Raw genomic sequence first — 19,425 nt, forward strand, 5'->3', positions numbered from 1 at the left:
ATGAATATTGAGTTTCTCCTACATTGGTAGCTTTTCTAGCAAGTCGAACATATATAAAATCCAAGTTTTTAGTATCATGGCTGAGTATCTAGAGAGAGACAGATTGTTAATTTGATAATTCGTATAATTAATTGAAAAATACTTAATTTTAATTTGAACCGAAATTTATGATTTTATTATAGACAGTGATGTCGAAAATCAATATATTTATATATAGGTAGATATGACAGTAATATATATCACTCATAAATTCATTTCATATGTTAAATACATATAAATAATTATACTATGTACTTCTATGTATATTTATATATAGTGTACTTGGAATTGCGTATTTTTTAAATTTTTTAATATTATTTATTTCGAAGAATAATTAATTAAGCATAAAGTTTATATTAAGATTAGACTATTTTCAGGTATATTTAATGTAACCGGTTAATAATCATATACAATTAATTGACGTTAGTGATTACAAATGCATATGGAGCTTTCATTTTGCCGAATAATACATGGGGAAATTCCGCGATTGACCCAACAGTTGTATATTATATATATATATATATATCCGGAATTATATAATTTCTAAAATCGTATTTATTTTGAAGACAATTAATTAATGATAATATCATAGAAAACAAGGAGTTTGGGATTTGAAATTTAGGCATTTTCGGAGAAAAATTCAGGCAATTAGTTTAAACGTAGTTATTTTGAATTTTAACTAAAATTTATTATTTTACTATATGCAACAACCCATAAATATAATATGAATATATATAAGATTAATATAATTAAGCATAAATTTTATATTAAAATTAGATTATTTTTAGGTATATTTAATGTAAATGGTTAATAATTGTATACAATTAATTGACATTATCAATTTCAAAATGCATGTGGAGCTTTCATTTTGCCGAATAAGCATGCATGGAAGAATCTGGTGATTGACTTAGCAATTATATATTATAGATACACATAAATAGATTTAGTGAAAGTTATCATTATTATTATTACTTTTGTTCTCAACAATTATCCCATTTGGTTAAAGTTGTGAAAACATTCGATTTATAATAATAATAATAATAATAATAATAATAATAATAAATTTAGAGTTTTTGGACAAATGGCATGCAACTACAATCTCCTCAGCAATTAAATATTATATATAGATTGGTGAAAGTTGTGAAAACATTTTAATAATAATAATAATTATTATTATTATTATTATCTTTCTCTTAAGTTGTTAAAATATTGAGAACATTTTATTTATAATAATATTGATTGTTATTATTATTCTTTTTTGGGGGAGTTGTAGAAATTTTTGGACATACAAAGAGTCGATAAATGAGAAATTCTCATTTGGAGTTTTTGGATAAATGTCATGCAACTGCAATCTCCTAACAATTATATAGCATATATAAATTGGTGAAAGTTGTGAAAACATTCGATTTATTATTATTATTATTATTATCTCTCTCAAATTATTAAAATATTGGGAACATTTGATTTATAATAATAATAATAATAATATTTTGTGGAAGTTATCAGACCTAAAACAATTACCGATATGCTTCCCGTAAATTTCAGCCCTCAAGCCGACCCTGTTTCAAGAGGATACTAAACTGAGTTTCCCATCTAACTCTTATCAAACAAAAGTAACAAATGCTGTCACTGGCTTGGCAGGATTTCATCTTCTAAGAGATGGCTACACGTCAAAAAAAGATACCGATGCTACACTGTACTTATTGTGCTGAACGGGAACGGACACGGGGGAATAGAGACTTGAATGATCCCTTCTAGCATCAGCATGACCTTCTTCATAGTCGGCCTGAGAGAAGGGTCTTCCTGGATGCACCAGATTGCCACCATCACGAACCTCTCGAACCTCTTGAAATCACTTAATGCCTCCTCATCGTTCTCCACGAGAGCATCGATCCTCTTCTCTCTATAGCAATCATATGCCCAGTCAGCCAAGATCACTTTATCTTCCCCTCCAATCTCAATATCCACGCTCCTCCTGCAGCAAATAATCTCGAGTAGGAGAACGCCAAAGCTGTACACATCAACTTTTACGGTGATGGGCGAGTTCCTGAACCACTCGGGAGCGACATAGCCTCGAGTTCCTCTTATGGCAGTGTTCGTGTGGGTTTGGCTTAATAATAAGAGCTTGGCAAGCCCGAAATCTGAAATTCGGGCGCCATAGTTCTCATCAAGCAGGATGTTCTGAGGCTTTATGTCGCAGTGGATGATCTGCGTGCTGCATTCTTCGTGAAGGTACAAGAGCCCCTTCCCCGACGTCCAACGCTATTTGGACCCTCTGTTCCCAACTAGGCTTCATCTCATCCCCAGAGAGGAAGCTAGCCAAGGTCCCGTTACTCAGGTACTCATAGACCAGAAGACGGTTCTGCCCCCTCGTTGCAATACCGAAGAAGTCGGACGAGATTCTTGTGGTGTGTTTGCCCGATTACGAGCACTTCGGTCTTGAACTCCCTCTCGTTTTCCTGGAACAGCCGGTCTAATTTCTTGATTGCGACTTCAGTTCTGGAGTTAGAACCATTGCCCACATCAATGTCACCCCTATAGACTCTTCCGAATGATCCCCTCCCGAGTTCTTCCGTGAAACCATTTGTGGCATCTTCGAGCTCTGTGTATGTAAAGCAGCGAATGTTTACATCCAAACCACTCTCATCCTTAAAAAATCTGCTCCACTTCTTGTGGTAAATCATAAAGAAACCAAGCCAGATCGCACCCATCAGCATAAAGTTCAGAAACACCGAACTTCCGAGAAGAGCTGACCCTGCAATTATCAGAGTATTGTTGCTGTTCGAACCCGAGCTGGGAGAGCCTTCAGAACCATTCTTCCTCATCTTAATGAAGGCCTTAGTGTTGGTATCGAATTCATACCTTCCATTTGACAGAAGCAGCTTCTTCTTCCAACACATGTCGCCTCCAAATATTGCAACAGCACACATACAGTCCCTTAAGCACGAGATCTTGCATTCATCCTCACTGAAAGGCTGCAGAAGGGCATAGTCAGAAGTTGGCCAATTAATGTTCGCCACTTCATCAAGCACAACCTCATCCTGTGATGAGCTCGGGTCACCGACTCCGCAGGCCTGGGAAAAATTGGGTATGCAGTCTGTAAACTCATCACTTTGGTTGAGACGAGAAAACCCTCTCGGGCACTCACATTTCGGCCTCTGATCAATTGAGTTGTGCATATCTCGTTATACCCGCAAATTCCGCTTCCACGTTCCATGGAGGTATTATTGCATATATTATCAGGCACTAGCCAAATAGCTGACCACTTCCTCTCGCCTGCTGATACGCTCTTCGGACAAGAGTATTGAATGAAAACTCCATCAAACTCAAGAGTCGATCTCAGGTAGTAGTCTTGGCCGGATACCACTTTGCTCCCCGTAGTCAGTGGGGATTTTTCCCTATTTTGATGAAGAATATATAGGTATCCTGTCGAACCGTTGAACCCGATTCCCTCACCGGGATTGGTTGAAGCATCTGAGCCATTGCTGCTGTAGTAAGGCTCATTTTCGTAGCTGCCAGGCAAGTTCACTGTCCTTAGTTGGACAGTTCGGTCTTGCAGATAGAGTTGAAACCTTCCTTCTCCGATAGCATTGGAACCCGATCCCCGAGAAATCAGTATGACTCCATTCTTCGTAATCTCCTGACCGGGCAATATCGTGTCCGTCGGATTGTCAAAAGTCTCCCAAGCTGTCCCTTTGTCGTCCTTCTTGAGGCCAAAGTTCCCAGAATCCTCAAAGAACCCATGGGTGACTCTGCTCGCTCCAGTATCAGTGCTCCACGAGAAACCTCCCTTGGGGTCATCTATTACCAGCCCACGGTCGGAGGTGACCACCAATTTCGATCCCTTGGGCACCACCAATCTCTTGGGCACCCGACCTCTCCCCTTGGCATACCAAACAGTGGTCTTTTCCGGGATCTTATCGAACCACGTGGCTAGCAGGAAAGAGTTGCCGTTCTCAATTTGACGGAACCCAAACGCGAAATCCCCTGAAGGGGAGAGCCAGTGGCCTCGGGCTTTATCGTCACCAGCGACTATGCCAGTGCCCACAGATATGATTCTTTGAGAAATGGCAATGTGTGGAAGGAGGAGGAAGAAGCAGAACATGGGAATTAGGCTTAGCTCATGAAAGAAAGAAGCCATTTTTTTTCTTTTTCTTTTTTCCCCATGGAGAAGAACAAATGGCATTGTGTTGTATCTATAGCTCTCAGCAGAAGGAGATATCAGTGAGAATGAGAAGACGAAAGCTGCGGGGAAATATCCATAAAGACTACTAGTACATTGGAGAGTACATCATGCATTACATTACATTACCTTACCTTACACCACCACCACGCGGATAATATTTTAATTTTTAATAACAAGTAACATGTAAAATTAAATACATTATCAATGCTTTCAAGCAAAATATGTTATGGGTCAAGATGATTATCAAATACGTTATATGGAGATTGCAAGAGCTTGAGTTTGGTATATATATGTATGGATCTTATAAGTTGGTTATGTGCTGATGTGGCGGTAACTTAAAGTTTACTCTAATGTTTATTGTCTGATTTTATTGGTACTTGATTGATTAAGTATAAATATTTATTAATAATTCCTTTTATTACAAAATGTTGTACTCACTTAAATACTGCCCGCATTCTACTTATATTTTCATATAATTTCTAGCTTCTTGGGAGAGATATTTTGACAAAAGGGATTAGCATAGCGAGGCCTTTCTATCTTATAGGCACTAAATTTTTGTATAGAATGGTTAGGGGATTTGTTGCGGCCTGGAAATTTTTGTTTAGCTTCTCTTGGTTGTATCAAGAATTATGTGATTGTTTCTTTTTGCAGTTTTTTTTTAGGTATATATTATAGGGAGCTGGCTATTACAGATATCAAGTCTAGGAGTTTTATAGAAATATTTTAGGGATAAGATGCTCCCCTTGAGATGTTAATAAAAAAATATATTAGTTGAGTATTACTCATTTACCAAGTATTTGCTCAATGTGATTTACTAGTTTGAGTAATTGGTTTAGTTGATTGTAATAACTGTTGTATTTGGAAGTTCAGGATCTTTTTTTTTCCATTTAGCAGGTTTTAGAATTTCAGGAAAAAATGTGTCAAATTTTTGGGACATTGGACTTGGACGATACTGAGATATACATTGCCTACTTTTTTTTTTGTCCTTATTTTATGAGAGTTGGATTTTTGTCATATTGGAGACCTTAAGGTACGTATGAGTCCCTTCACACTAAATTCCACAGTGCAATGTTCTTCTATCGACTTCTCAAGTCTATAAGCCTCTAGACCACTCAAAATTAATTCTAGTCCTATCAACTTAGTTTTTTTTTTTTTTACCCAGCAAAAATAAATAAATAAATAAAAGTTTAAGACTATTATCATACGTACCGTCTTTGAAACAGCTTTTCTCATATAGGAGACCTTAAGGTACGTGTGGGTCCCACTAAATTCCACAATGCAATGTTCTTCTATTGACTTTTCAAGTCTATAAGAGTGTGGACCACTCCAAATTAATTCTAGCCCTATCAAATTAGTTGTTTTCTTCTTCTTTTTTTCTTTACCCAGCAAAAAAAAAAACAAAAGAGTTTAAGGCTATTCTCATATGTACCGTCTTTGAAGGCACGAGCTCAGCAGGTACGAGTACAATGTGATGCCATGGAGCTTTCATCACAACATCCCGAGATGCTACTTGTCATCTGGAATCATGTTTAAAGAGTTTGTTATTTCTAAGATAAAACTTTTACTCATTCATGCCTAATCTTTTGTCCTTTTTATAGGACTTGAATTTTTCTCATATTGGAGATATTAACGTACGTGTGGATCCCGTCACCCTAAATTCCACAATGCAATGTTCTTCTATTGACTTTTCAAGTCTATAAGCGTCTGGACCACTCCAAATTAATTTCTAGTCCGATCAGATTAATTGTTTTCCTTTTATTTTTCTTTACCCAGCAAAAAAAAAAAAAGAGTTTAAGGCTATTCTCATATGTACCGTCTTTGAAGCAGGCACGAGCTCAACAGGTACAAGTACAATGTGATGCCATGGAGCTTTCATCACAACATCCCAAGATGCCACTTGTTCACGTCAAAAGAGTCTGCTATTTCTACTAACAACCCCTGCAGGTTAATCGGGTTTCGCTCCGGAAAGCGGCATAGGTGCAAGAATGGAAAGGAAAGATAAAGTTCGGGAGTAAAGATGCAAGGAAAGGTAAAAGTGCAGGGTAAGATAAAGATAAGTAAAAGTAAAGTGCGGGAAATGAAAAGATAAGTAAAGGGTATGTATTTGATGTATTGGTCGGGGACTCTTATAATAAATTTGAGAACGCATATTTATATGCGCGTACATAAAATCCTAAAAAATTTATTCAAATCGGATACGCCTATAGAATACGATATCAAAACTCTAATCCAAACAGAGAGATTTCTTTAGAGCCGTCCACTTGTAAATGCACAAGTATCACCTCGTGTTCTAGATCGATTCAGTCTGGACCCACTGAACAGCCAAATAATTTGGTGGGAAAAAAAAAAAGAGTGCCTGAAACGCCATTTCAGATTTGTCTGGGCAGTTTTCGTGCATGAATCATTTGTTATTATGTGCTGGTGCTGATAAATTTTGAACTTGTGCAGTCAATTTATTCAATCTGCATTACCATGGTCAACAGAACAGATCTTTAAAATGGTAATATGTCTATTGGGCTAATTAAAGAAAAGAATACATCTATTTTTATAGAATATTTGAGCGAACAATTCAACCCTTCTTTTCTAATGCAAAACCAAACAGAAAGCAGCAATGGGAATAAAAAAACTGCAAAAATGAAGAGATCTGAATTCGGTTTCTCTTCGCTTCCTAGCTGGGTGGATCACTACCTGAAATCCTCTCAAACAAGGGCCATTTCATGTCCATTGTCATCTATTGTGGGTCGGGTTCGATTTGCTTGGTGGCTTTTTCTGCAAGCTGGCCTCTAAAGTTTTCTTCCCAGGTTGAGACCTCTCAGATTCATCGATCATCAACTCCAGTGTAGCCGGAGAAGATGATGTCTTGGAGAAGGTTAGCAGTCTTCTGGGTCGGCTCCAAACATCCGGGCTGCGGACTCGATGCTGCATGTGCTGGTGGACTCTGAGGAGAGACAGCACCACCAAGAAGTGGAGGAGGATCACTGAGAGTACTGTGACGAAAGGCCGATGGATGATCACCATTTTCATGGCTGTGCTCCTTTTTCTTTTTTCCTGGTGGGAAGAAGGGGGCAATGGGAAGAGCTTGTCTGATATAACAGAGTAGAGTGTTCAGTGTTCTGTCTGTGTTATGTCTTGTTTTATATAGAAGCCTACCTTCTTAATGAAAGTGAGTAGCTCCGAGCATACCATAACGGTCGCAACTCCTAGCTAGTGACATGGATAACAATTGCTTTTCTTTTTTCACCCCCTCAAATATTGATCTTGGAAATTGGAAGAAGCTCTAATCACCATGTGATGCCGAATCGAGAGTGATAATCTCCTTCTCCCGATGCCTCTGCAGATCCCTTTTAAGATATATAATTGTAGTAAGGCAACATGTCCTCATGTGACTTAATCACATGAGAGCTGAACCAGTGTTCTCAGTTTCCTGTCCTTAATCCATTCTTAATTTGGCCCCATATGTCTCTATATCAATCATTAATTGTAACAAAAACAGCTCAAGCTAGCTGGGTCAAGCCCCTCCCATCACCTTCCAGGAAACCAATACTCGTTTTCACTCAATACTTGAGAAGAGAGCAGTTCTTGCTCAGAGCTCGTTTCCCCACCACCTTACCCGACTGGCACAGAACGCTCAGCAGGCCCGGCTCCTACTCTAGTTTCTTAATCCTGGCTACAGAGTTCAAGGTTCAGGCTGCTAGGAAAAGCTCTAGGACTGGCCTTTCCTGCTTATCGGCACATTCCAGGACCTACACAGCGAATACTGTAACATCTCGATATCGCTATTCACAGGTTTGAATCCAAGCCTAAAATTAATCAAAACATATTCGAGAAATTGATTTTCCTACCGATAGCTGGCTCATCAGACATGATGGAGCTATCATCTTGACTAGCACGCACAAAAAAAGGATAATTCCCTCATGAATGTGGAATTATCTCTATCTCCTCCAATTCTGCATTCCGTCAAACTGAGCCGGATCGATTCCATTGTTTTGTTATTTAATTATTACGATCCAATTTTTCAAATATTTTGGTTATGATCCACATTTTAAATTGCTACTGCAGACATATCTTGGACTAAATAAGCGAAGAACTCAAAGCCGCGTTGTATCTAAGTCTTCCATGGCCTTAGTCTGGTATGACGCAATAGCAAGAGAAAAGGGATCGATGGAAGGGAACAACTTGCATATTTCGGTTTTGGTATTGTAAAATATGGTTTCATTTCATTTTACACCACTGAGTAAGCAGCAAAATTAGCATCAAATCACCGTCCTGAGATTCTAATTAATTTTATAACTAGAATCCGATCGCATGCCGAACTATCTCTTACTTCCCCTTCATCCAGCCTCCTACATGGAAACATTATACAAGTTCCGATTCCAAGCTCAGATTTCCATAATAATATGCCCAGTTGAAGAAATTCAGCAATTTTACTACATCTCAAGCAAAGATCCGCCGAGACATTTCGTTGCTGTATGTTTAACTAAAATAATCTGGCAGCTGATGGTATTATATCAAACATCTAACTCTTGTGAGCTGGCGAAGAGCAAATTAGTACTCGAGAATTTTCTCTTTTCTCTTGTGATTCGATCCAAATGCTCGTCTGAGCTAGAGGATTCGTCTGCTGCTAGCCTAGCACGTGAGATATCTTGGTTTCAAAACTATTCGAATCATGAACCCAAAGCAGAATCTGGTCGATGCTTAGAAGAAAATTCTTCTCTGGAATCCACACAGAACCTTCCATATGTTCTAATTTCTTATGTTTATACTCGCACGAGATTACAATCTATTAGGATTTTCTTTTTAAATAACTGATAGGGTAGTAAATTTAGAATTCGAGTGTTAGTTTGATTTTTTTGTTATCTCTTAAGATTCTTTTGTATTATTTCGTTGTAGGCCGATGGCAAGGGGAAACGTTTTCGATTGCATTGCCCTTTAGACGTGATCAATTCACTTCGAGTCTCAATTCAGATTTGGACTTGAGAAACCATAATATGTCTACCGATTCAACATCGAGAAGTAACTATTTACACTGACTCGTGCTCCTTATCGACATGTCCAAAAGGCCGTCAAGAACTATTAACATTGCCCGACTGCCCATAAGTTCTCTCTGATACCAAAGAGCTAGGAACCTCTCGTTTCTCTGTTCGCTTGGAGTTGGAAACCATAGGAAATCAAAATTCCGTTACAAAAATTCTCAATTTTCTCCAAAATTGTAAAACGTTTCCTGATTGAAGACGAAAAAGGAAAGCAAAAGGTTTTCTTTGAACCTTTTGTATTCCAAATAAGAGAAGTAAAGGAAAACTTCAATTTTCCGGGAAAAGGGAATTATCATTCACGCGCCCAAAGGTAATCACGGAACTCAAACGCAATCATTAACAGAAAAAAAATATTAGGGCGCGGCGCCGCAAATCGGATTTCGAGTCCGCCTGCCTCCTCTGCCGCCTCTCCGCCCTCAACAGTACTCTTCATCTTGATCGAATCTCTTCCGAGCAATCGGAATTTCCATGACCCTTTTGAGCGCTTGATTTCGGTGGAGATTTCTCGGAACAACCGATCGGTTTGTCACCGGAACAGCGTTGACTCGGGGACAAACACGGAGCAGCCGATTGATCGCGTTGTTGCAGTGTTTTTGCCCTTTTTCGGGCTCAATTCTGCTTCTTTTGAGGTCTTGCGGAGATTCCGAGAGGATTTGGATCAATTTCGGGAACCTTGTGGGGTCCCGGGAAAGAATTGCCCGGTTCCCGCCCTGAAGCATTCTTTCGAGTTCTCGCGATTCGAGACTGCAGTTGAAGTGAATTGGGGGCTTTTTGTTGATTGGAGTGAACTTTCAGTTCGAAGAAACGGGGATGGATTATGATTTATCGGACAGTAGCGGTGAGTGTGTTAAAAGTTTCAATATTTATATTTTCATTGGCTTCATCCTGTGGTTTGTAGGGTTTATCGTAGTTCGGCATGAATGTTGTTCTGGTATGGTATCTTGATGGAAGCTGATGCAATGTGCTTAGATTTTCGGACCTTTTTCTTTCAGTTCTTGAAAGCATGGAATTTGATGAATAGGAGGGGTTGGGGAATCATTTATGTGGACTGCAGAGGTTGAGATTTTTAGGCATAAAATGTTGTCAATTGTTGAAGGAAAATTAAAACTGATGATCTATTTGCAGGAAGAAAGGATCCAATACGATATTGCAGACGAATTCTCACGAATTCTCAGAATGATTGTTGCTTAGTTGCAGAAAAGTAATTAGCAGAACGAGTTTGACTGTGATCTTTCTACCTATAATTTTTTCTTCATCATTGATGTACACTCCTAGCTCTTCAAGGGAGTGCCTAATTTTGAGTCTATGGGAGGTCTTGATTTGATTTAGACACTGCAGGTCTAGTATGGTTTGATTGGCTTAGCTGTTTAAGTTACCCTACAATCTGACTTTTATTTTATGCTTTGGTTAAGACTTGCCCTTGCGGCTTCGTTTGATTAACTGATGAGGCCGATTATGACCGTGGGAATACGGGAAGTGCAGCACTGTCCAAAAGCTAATTTATCAACTCAAAGGAGTTGATGGCATACGTCTCTATGATGATGTTGCATTCTATTATCAAACTTGGCAAGAGCAATGTGTTGTTCGCATAATGGCCTTATTCCTTTCCTTATTGAGTAACTGCAGGAACAGACGATGACCTTCCTCCTTCCCATCAGAATAGATTCCAAAGAGGTGGAGGACGTGCTACCGGAGATGGAAGGTCTGCTATTGTAGGAGCAGCACCATTGCCTAGGGTTCACAACGAGATGGAAATTCAGATCCACCTTATAGAGCAAGAAGCTTACTGTTCTGTTCTTCGGGCCTTCAAGGCTCAGTCTGATGCCATCACTTGGGTATCTATTGCTGATTTCATAATGCTCTGGTCAATCGTCAATTTTGTAGTTTCCATGTTTTGTGTGAGTTGTGGCTATTGCCTGATTGATCTCATCTGCTTCCAGGAAAAGGAAGGCTTAATTACTGAACTCAGAAAAGAGCTGCGAGTGTCAGATGAAGAACACAGGGAGCTCCTGTCACGAGTCAATGCTGACGACATGATTCGGAGGATAAGGTCTCATTACTGACACAAGCATCTCATTTCGTGTTATATTCTAGTGAATGCAGCAACTTAGTGCATATTACTTCACCATCTGTGGATTCAGAGAATGGAGGAAAGCCGGTGGACCTGGACCAGGCCTGCTCAGTAAATCTAAGCCAGTTCATGACCAAGCTCCTAGCCCCACAATGTCGGCATCTAGGAAGAAACAAAAAACGACAGGGACAGTGGCTTCTTTGCCCTTTCCAGCATTCCATCCCTCTATGCAGCCATCTTCATCTGCATTGAGATGTGGACCTTCCTCAATTTCCAAAAATAAGAAGCAGAAATCAGTGAGTTTTTACACTTAGTCCAAGCAGCAATCTTATTAATTGAAAATTGTTCATTTTCTTATACTTTTGAAGTCATATGTTTCCTTGCAGTACCCTTCTGCCGGTGCTAGTGGGAGGGCCCACGGTGCTAAGAGGAGCTCCTTGGGTGCCTTTGCAACAAATGAGCCTGGTGAGGCAGCAAATTTCGATCCATTGATAGGAAAGAAAGTTTGGACGAGGTGGCCGGATGACAATAACTTCTATGAAGCTGTAATTACCAATTACAACCCAGCCAAGGTAGTCAGTAAAGCCTTATTATATAAACTCAGTCTTTGTGTCAGTATAGTGCATTCATTGACCTGCTTCTCCTGTTTTCATAATAGGGTCTTCATGCGTTGATGTACGATATAAACACCGAAAATGAAACATGGGAATGGATCAATCTCAAAGAGGTGAGATGGTTTCTGGTCACTTTCACTAATTTTGAAGTTTATCTGGGGTGCATTATCTTGGAACTTTTCCATGGAGGCCAAGAGGAATATCTTTTTTTCTGCTGAATGTCAAGAGGAATATCTTATCCTATTGTCAATTACTGGAAAATAAAATTGTAAACTCGGGCATTCTGTGGAGCAAATTATATAAGTGATAAAATAATTTTACAGTAAGTTGCAAACTCATCAAATCTTGATTAGGGTCTTCTGGCATTGACTGCGATTCTGATTTTCATACTAGATACCTCCAGAAGATATTCGATGGGAAGGTGAGGATCCCGGGATTTCACATAAAGGAGGCCGTCCTGGACAAGGCCGGGGGCCCAAGAAGCCTGTGGTGCGCGAAGGCAATGTTGGCGGTGGCCTAGGGATGGTTAGAGGAACCACGAAAACTCATCAACCCAAAAAAGGATTTACTCCCTCACAGAATGGCAACACCAAGAAGGGTCTAAGTGATATCGTAATACTTCACACAGATACCCTTATTAGGGAGGTAAAAGAAAATAGTGTGAACCTTCTGTGCCAAATCTTGATTAATTACTCCGTAATTCTCCTCATTCCTGTATTGTCATGGCTCTCTGAACAGCTGGAGAAGGTTCTTAGCACCAGTAATTCTGATCCCGCAGAGATTGAGAAGGCAAAGAGAGTGCTCAAGGTAAAAGCACTTACAGATTATATTCAACTTGCTTCAGCATTGTCTTTTAAACTTTCCCAGAGTACAACCAGATGGAGCTGTTCTGTGTGCAGGAGCATGAGGAAGCCCTTGAAGATGCAATTGCGAGACTCGAGGACGCATCCGATGGAGAAAGTGGTAATAACTAATTTCTTGTTACCATAGTGTATAATAATACAATTGATAGGTTAAGAAGGGGACGACAACACTTTGTACTTCAGTCTGGTAGATTCTTGTGTTCAGACAGTATAGTATTGGCTTTGTAGAAAGAAACAGATTCATCAGAAGTTTGCAACAACGAGAGAATGGAATAATCGAGATCGTGAGAAGTTTTCATTCTAATCATTCCCTTAGTAGCCTTCGACAAACAAATTAGTATTTGTAGCCTCAAATTAATTGAACCTTAAGTCGTTCTTCATTTGAACAAAGTTACCTTAATATCAAAATGGCACCAACTTACTGGAGAGACTTTTTACCTTCATTTCACCCGAAAGGGATTCATCTCTACTCTAGCCCATTTTTATCTTTATTATTATACTTTTCTGCGATCAAAAGCAGATGGTGCCGGACAAAGAGCCTGGAGAAAACGGCCATACGAAGAGGTGGGTGAACGTAGAGTCGAAAGTTCAGTTGGTGATAAGACAGCGAGGGACATCTGATGATCAAGAAGGCAATTAACTAATGATATTGTTTAGTTGTAGAAGTAGCCGAGTGACTCTGATAGGCAATCTCAGATTACTTGCTGCTATTTGTAGCAGGTTTGACTGTTAGCATAGGCTTCTTAGCCCCTTGTTTTACCCTCCTTGGGTGCTATGTAAGCAGAGAATAGCATAGATATGGCTAACCTGCATTTGTAACTTTGATTCAACAAATAAAACTTCAATTGTATATGCTTTTACATAGTCAAACATTTTGGCCACTCAATTTGCACTCTCCCCCCCTCCCTCTCTCTCCCTCTCAAATCAATATCACGATTCGAATAAGATATCCAACAAATACATAATTTACATATGACACAACTGATTCAGTGTTGTTTAGCCTACAAAGATGCAACGAAGTCAAGGATAAGACTCACCATCTGAGCATCATAAGCTGGTCCTTCCATTTGGAAGTGTCCTGCTCCTTCGATTAGGTGGATATCAGCACGTCCTGCAGCTCCGCTGAGCTTGCTCCTTAGCTGCTTCACACTCGTAAATCCATCTCGAGTTCCCATCACAAAGAGCTTGGGCTTCGGGGACTGCAGAATATTCTTATGGTGACGCCCAAAGAGGATGGATGATAGCATCCCGAAAGGATATCCGAGGCTCACGTAGCCAATTACTTGCTCAACCTGATCCACTGCTGAACCTGAGATCGGCGCACCTGTGTATAACACAAGGAAAAGAGGGGCCAAAGGATCTATCGTTAGCATTTCATCCTGGGCATTAGAGTGAAATCAGAAGTTCCAGATGGACAATTCCAAATCCAAACTATCGTGCATTCATCATTAACAGAGAACATAAATCATATACCAAACTTGAACAGTCATTACAGTCATGACACAGGAAATACAGTAGGCTCTGTTAAATATGGAAAACAAGACAATTTCTAGCTAGGAAGATTTCCAGAAGAAGGAACTAACTTCTCGCAAACTAAAGAAGCTCGGCGTTTCGTGTACATGAAAGTACTTGTGCAAAATTGTACAAACATTTGCCACCTCAAAGATACCAAATTTCAAGGTAAAATATGAAGACCATTAGTCCTCAACAAACTCGGAAACAACTAGTTAACATATCACGATCGGACCCGAATTCCTGGGTGTTTGTTTTCGTTACAACTTCCTACTACTTCATTCGATGAAGCATACAGGGGAAGAACAACTATGCAAGATACAAAAGATTCTCCTACTCATCAAAACCATCTTCAGAGAATACTACAGACAGCAATATTAACATATATCTGCAGACAACATATCAACTACAGACAGCCCAGCCGATCTGCAAAATCGTCTCAAACAAAGCAAAGAACCAACACAATCTTTGCCCAAAAAACCATCCAAAACAGCTTCAATCCTTCTAAAGATAATGAAGCACGGCATCAGACAAAGTCAGAAGCTTGGACAGATCAAGATAATGAAGCCCACACCTGCAGATGAACCCGCAAGCAAAATCCTGTCGACAGAGAGATCGCTGTTCCCGCAGACCCACTTGCAGACCGACACGACATCCTTAACTTCCGCGAACCCAGTAATGGAGGCCCTCCCGGTGGACCTCCCGACGCCCCTCATGTCGAAGGTCACGGCTAAGTAGCCCTTTTCGGCTAATCCAACCGCGATTCCCTTCAGGAGAGCCTGGCAGCCGCCGAGGACGGAGTAGGGGTGGACGAGGACGATGCCGAGGTTGTCCCTTCGGATGTCGGGGTTGGGTTTGAAGATCCGGGTGTGGAGCTTGATCCCGTCGGGGGCCTCGACCGTGCAGGACTCGTACGTGTAATTGGACATCTCGAGGCCCTGGGGGTTAAGGAAAAGTGGTTGTCTTTCTCGGAAGGAAAATGCAGAGTACGTTGTTCAAGAGCCGAGAAAAAATGGGGTTTTTGCAGAAACAGAGAGAGAGAGAGAGAGTTAGGTGAGGCTGTTGGCCAGTGACAGACAGGAGGACATGTAATTTCCTCTTTCTTTTTTGTACGTTTGATCTGAAATGAAATATAAAACGAGAAGTTTCATTTATGAGAATTATTACAGAAATGAGGATTTTATTTTTCCGTAAATGAATGGGGAAATTCGTCGGGAAGGTTTGATTGCTCATGGACCGAATTGATCCGCAACCGATTGATCTCACCACTGAAACAATCTTATTCATTTTGGAATCATGCTTGTTATGCATGTGCTTTATGTTATTATAAACTCACATTAATATATAAAGCATGAAAATCCTAATGAGAAGGTAGGATGGCATCAACAATAATCCATTCACTGTAAACAAACTATGCTTCCGTTATTTGTACTTTCAATCTAATTTCAAATAGACGAAAAGATGGAAAAATGTTTGGAGGACGAAATGCAAGAAAATGGGGGAGATTTTATGTCGCAGTCAATTAAAATGGTTGCACCTTACAATCAAATAAATTTCTAAGAAATTAAGTAAAAATCAATTGTTTTAGTAAAAGTTTAAGTAAATTTCTTTAAAATCTGTGTAAATTACTTAAAATTTTGTGTGATTACAAGAAAATGACATTCCCTTGAATATAGTGGCCCGTGGTAGTCGGTAAGCGGCCATTTATGTTTACTAAAATGAATCACTAAATAATTATTTATTTTAATTATTTTCAATTGAATGATGTACATGTACCTTGATTGATTTCACCAGGAAATGATAATATAATCAAGAAATCATTAAAAAAACGGGATTATTCTTGCAAAATGTCTAAAACATGTAGAAAAATGGGTTTCAATTTTACACGGTCTTTTATCACGAATTAACCACGAGATTCCTAGTTAGATTGTTACTGCCGAAATTTTCCATGCAAATATCACGATCCCTTCTTGATCACACGTCTCCTTTACGCAAAATAAAAAAAGAAAAAAAATTTCTTCGCATGCAAAATTAAATAAAACAGTTGTCTATTGAGATGGGACAATATTGACAAACACGAAAGGCTTCTGCTATATCTACTTTCCAGAACTATACATATTTTATAAATTTATAAAGGGTTATACTATTATATTCTCTAATGCAGTAAATTCTCTTTTCTTGCTGAATGGTAATTCACAATGAACTAAATTTCTCAGTTTATCAATAATCAACAAAATTGTAATTCGAGAAGAAAAAAAATTATTAACATGTGACATAGAAAAGACCTTAGAAGTCTCTTTTTTATTACTGTATACTTAAAGTAGTATAATAATAATAATAATAATAATAATAATAGTAGTAGTAGTATTAAAATTAGAATAGTGACAGTCACTAAAATGCCGATAAATGTCGATAAAATTATAATACATGCCATTGCTTTTAGTTAAAAGGATTATTAGGAGATTAATTATAGGAATTTACAAGACTCTATTAATAAAAATAACAACAAAACCAATTGATAGCGCTGGTTCCTTGCATTGCGGCTCTATGTGATGAGCCCCAACCACAATTTCACATCAAACAAACAATGGGAAAAAAAAAATAAATGCAATTTCTCGAGTCTGCACAGCAAATATCGATGTCTTTGGAATTTCTCTCGACTTAGATAAGGTTCCACGTACGCTTAAGCTGTTAACTTAATTCATTTTCGAAAGTTCGTGCAAATTTACATTCTACATCGAAAAAACTAAGAAAGATAAATTTGGTAGCAAGAAGAATCAGTTTATTTGTACCCCAAACAACCTAACTCCATTCTCTTCTTCCTTACACTCTTCCTCTTCTGCTTCCTCATTGTCATATACCCCAAGGCTGCAACCTTTTCCCAGTTTCAACTCCAATTCTTCCTTATTTTGCAAGGGCGGCTCCATCCCGTTATCGTTACACTCGCCCTCGAAATAATTTACATCGATCAGCAAAAATGCGTCTGCCTCCTTCTCTGCCCGGTTCACGTATGTGCAGGTATAAAACGTGACGACATCTTTCGCTCTCAGCTCCTTCTCCCGCACGAACTGGTTCCACCCCCTCGTGAACACGAAGCTCTGACTGCTCTTCCAGTAGCAGTACCTGAACTTCCACACCTTCATGAGCCTGTCATGGAAGACCAGCTCGGTGTCATCCACGTAGTTTTCCCGACCCTCGTGGCCATTCCTGGACTCCATTATGCATGGGAAGTGCTTGACAGCATATTTCTTCGGGATCACGAGCCTATTCAGCTTCCCGACATCGCTTGGTGTCAGCTCCTTATGGAAAAGCTGTCGGCACGATATCTGCCCTGAGTTCGAATTCATCCTCCTCTGGGGGTGGCACAGAGCATCCTTTGTTTTCCCCTGATTTCCTGATAGGTTCCTGATAAAATCCCTGAACTTCGATTGGTACGTTCCGTCTTTGATCCTGTCGAGAATCTCCTCCTCCGTAAAATTATCCTGAAAGGTCGGCTCGAGACATGTGTATTGCGTCACCGGAAAGTTCCTCTGGGTGTCGCCCCTACGGAGCTTGATGGAGGCGCTGTCGTACGCCATTGCCGCCTCCGTCTCGGTCCTGAAGGTCCCAAGCCAAATCCTCTGATGGTTTGCATAAATCTGGGCCCCCCAGTTTCCGTTTGGCTGGGGCAGGACCCCTCTAAACTTCACCGATGGGCCAGTCCGCTGATCGTGCCTCTGGCGCTTCCGGGACTGCAACACCATCCATTCATCTCCCCTGCTAGAACCGAACATCGACAAGGATAAACCGGTGGAATCCTAGCGATGATCACATCAGTCAATGGTCGGCCATGGGTTCAATGTAATCTGGTCCCGATCCTTGAATTAGATCCAGACCCGGCATGGAGACGATTCCCGGAGATGTGAAATATCAAGAGGAAAATTTGATGTTGGGAATTATCAGGAACACGGAAATGTGCATTACGATGTTTCTATTATAGGTAATTAAGGTTAAGGAGAGCTGAAAAGAACAGAACTAAACCTTAACAAAAACTGTTAAGGTGGAGAACTGGTTTGAAACAAAAGACAAGTGGATTTGTCTTAAAATAGGAATCTATTCCTTCTGAGCTTCCAACAACTGAAAACCACTTAGATTAAGTGTATGCATAGATATTACTTAACAATTAATTGATGAGATCTTAGGTCGTAGTTTGGTGTCTTTTGGATAGCCTCGGAGATGCTTAGGTTATAATTAAGTTCGATCTCGTGCTTCACTGGGCATTCGTGTTCTAGTAGCAATAAATTATAATAACCCCACCAGCTTGCTCGACCCTATATGTTAAAGATGGATCAGTGATTGCATTAATGCAACAGATGGTATCAAAGTTATACGTATGTTTGTTGACTAGGGTTTGCAATATTCGAAATTAAACTTTCACAATTCGTGTCGCATTGGGATATCATGAACCCGTCCGAACTCATAAGCAAAATTTCAGAATGTCACTGCTGGTTTTTTATTTGAAGTTGGAAGCAGAAGGGCTAAACTGACTAACAAATTAATTAATGGATAGCTAAATCAAGATTACTTACATATCTGGGACAAAACTTCTCTACTGTTTGATTTAACCAAAAATAATCCAACCAAAAAAGAAATACCTACAAAAAGAAACCCTATCTATTATTTCGTAAAAAACATTCCTAACATGTTTTTCTCTCTGCCATGTAAAGTAAAATACCCACTTTGGCCTACACGGACTCTAGCCCATCTGCAACCCAAAAGCTTAAGCTGATAGGTTACTGGACCCAAATCTCATATAAGCTTGTGGTTTCTTTATCAATTTTTCGATGTGGGACAACATATCTCAACACCCGCCCTCACGTGACAACGTGTGGTCCAACACGTGCCACGTGCCTTAAACACCCGCCCTTAACAACTGACCCGAGCTGGGCATCCTCTTCCGTGCTCGGGCAAGGGGGGATAAATACCAAACTAGCCTCGAGCTCCACACTCGGGCCTAACTAGAGGTGCACCTTTAGCTACCTCGGAACTGGACCGGACCACTCTTAGGCCTGATTAACATGAGGCGCACTATTGGCTACCTCAAAATCGAATCTGGCGTGGTGTGAGT

General features: G+C 39.7%; 3 protein-coding genes and 1 pseudogene across 4 annotated transcripts; 1 reads left to right on the forward strand and 3 right to left on the reverse strand.

The window, feature by feature from the left end:
- Positions 1-1,463: 1,463 nt before the first annotated feature.
- On the reverse strand, positions 1,464-4,382 carry LOC116198703 (annotated as a pseudogene).
- A 5,173-nt stretch (positions 4,383-9,555) lies between these two features.
- LOC116200290 (protein EMSY-LIKE 3-like) lies at positions 9,556-13,676 on the forward strand. 2 transcript variants are annotated; one of them, XM_031531142.1, is made up of 10 exons: positions 9,556-10,096; positions 10,885-11,093; positions 11,199-11,308; positions 11,400-11,625; positions 11,698-11,901; positions 11,988-12,056; positions 12,337-12,588; positions 12,682-12,750; positions 12,843-12,906; positions 13,324-13,676. In XM_031531142.1, the coding sequence occupies exons 1-10, from the start codon at positions 10,069-10,071 to the stop codon at positions 13,425-13,427; spliced, it is 1,335 nt and encodes a 444-aa protein (XP_031387002.1). In that variant the 5' UTR covers positions 9,556-10,068; the 3' UTR covers positions 13,428-13,676. The 2 variants fall into 2 exon arrangements, with proteins under 2 accessions (XP_031387002.1, XP_031387003.1); XM_031531143.1 differs by having other exon boundaries at positions 9,559-10,096; positions 11,716-11,901.
- Positions 13,606-15,400, reverse strand: LOC116200291. Its single transcript, XM_031531145.1, has 2 exons — positions 14,893-15,400; positions 13,606-14,130 (listed from the first exon to the last, which is right to left on the reverse strand). Exons 1-2 carry the CDS (start codon positions 15,245-15,247, stop codon positions 13,808-13,810), a joined length of 678 nt encoding a protein of 225 aa, XP_031387005.1. The 5' UTR covers positions 15,248-15,400; the 3' UTR covers positions 13,606-13,807.
- Positions 15,401-16,970: 1,570 nt separating this feature from the next.
- On the reverse strand, positions 16,971-18,338 carry LOC116201472 (AP2/ERF and B3 domain-containing transcription factor At1g51120-like). Its single transcript, XM_031532719.1, has one exon. The coding sequence runs from the start codon at positions 18,089-18,091 to the stop codon at positions 17,096-17,098; it is 996 nt and encodes a 331-aa protein (XP_031388579.1). The 5' UTR covers positions 18,092-18,338; the 3' UTR covers positions 16,971-17,095.
- Positions 18,339-19,425: the final 1,087 nt, after the last annotated feature.

This window comes from Punica granatum, chromosome 3 (assembly GCF_007655135.1).
Source record: "Punica granatum isolate Tunisia-2019 chromosome 3, ASM765513v2, whole genome shotgun sequence".
Lineage (NCBI taxonomy): Eukaryota > Viridiplantae > Streptophyta > Magnoliopsida > Myrtales > Lythraceae > Punica > Punica granatum.

Excerpts from the sequence above, each read along its gene's own strand:
- LOC116200290 (XM_031531142.1), top strand. The coding sequence starts at position 10,069 with ATGGATTATGATTTATCGGACAGTAGCG. Across the intron at positions 11,309-11,399 it reads GACATGATTCGGAGGATAAG|AGAATGGAGGAAAGCCGGTG; the intron begins GTCTCATTACTG and ends CTGTGGATTCAG. Across the intron at positions 11,626-11,697 it reads AAAATAAGAAGCAGAAATCA|TCATATGTTTCCTTGCAGTA; the intron begins GTGAGTTTTTAC and ends ATACTTTTGAAG.
- LOC116200291 (XM_031531145.1), bottom strand. The coding sequence starts at position 15,247 with ATGTCCAATTACACGTACGAGTCCTGCACGGTCGAGGCCCCCGACGGG. Across the intron at positions 14,131-14,892 it reads GCTTGCGGGTTCATCTGCAG|GTGCGCCGATCTCAGGTTCA; the intron begins GTGTGGGCTTCA and ends TGTTATACACAG.
- LOC116201472 (XM_031532719.1), bottom strand. The coding sequence starts at position 18,091 with ATGTTCGGTTCTAGCAGGGGAGATGAATGGATGGTGTTGCAGTCCCGG.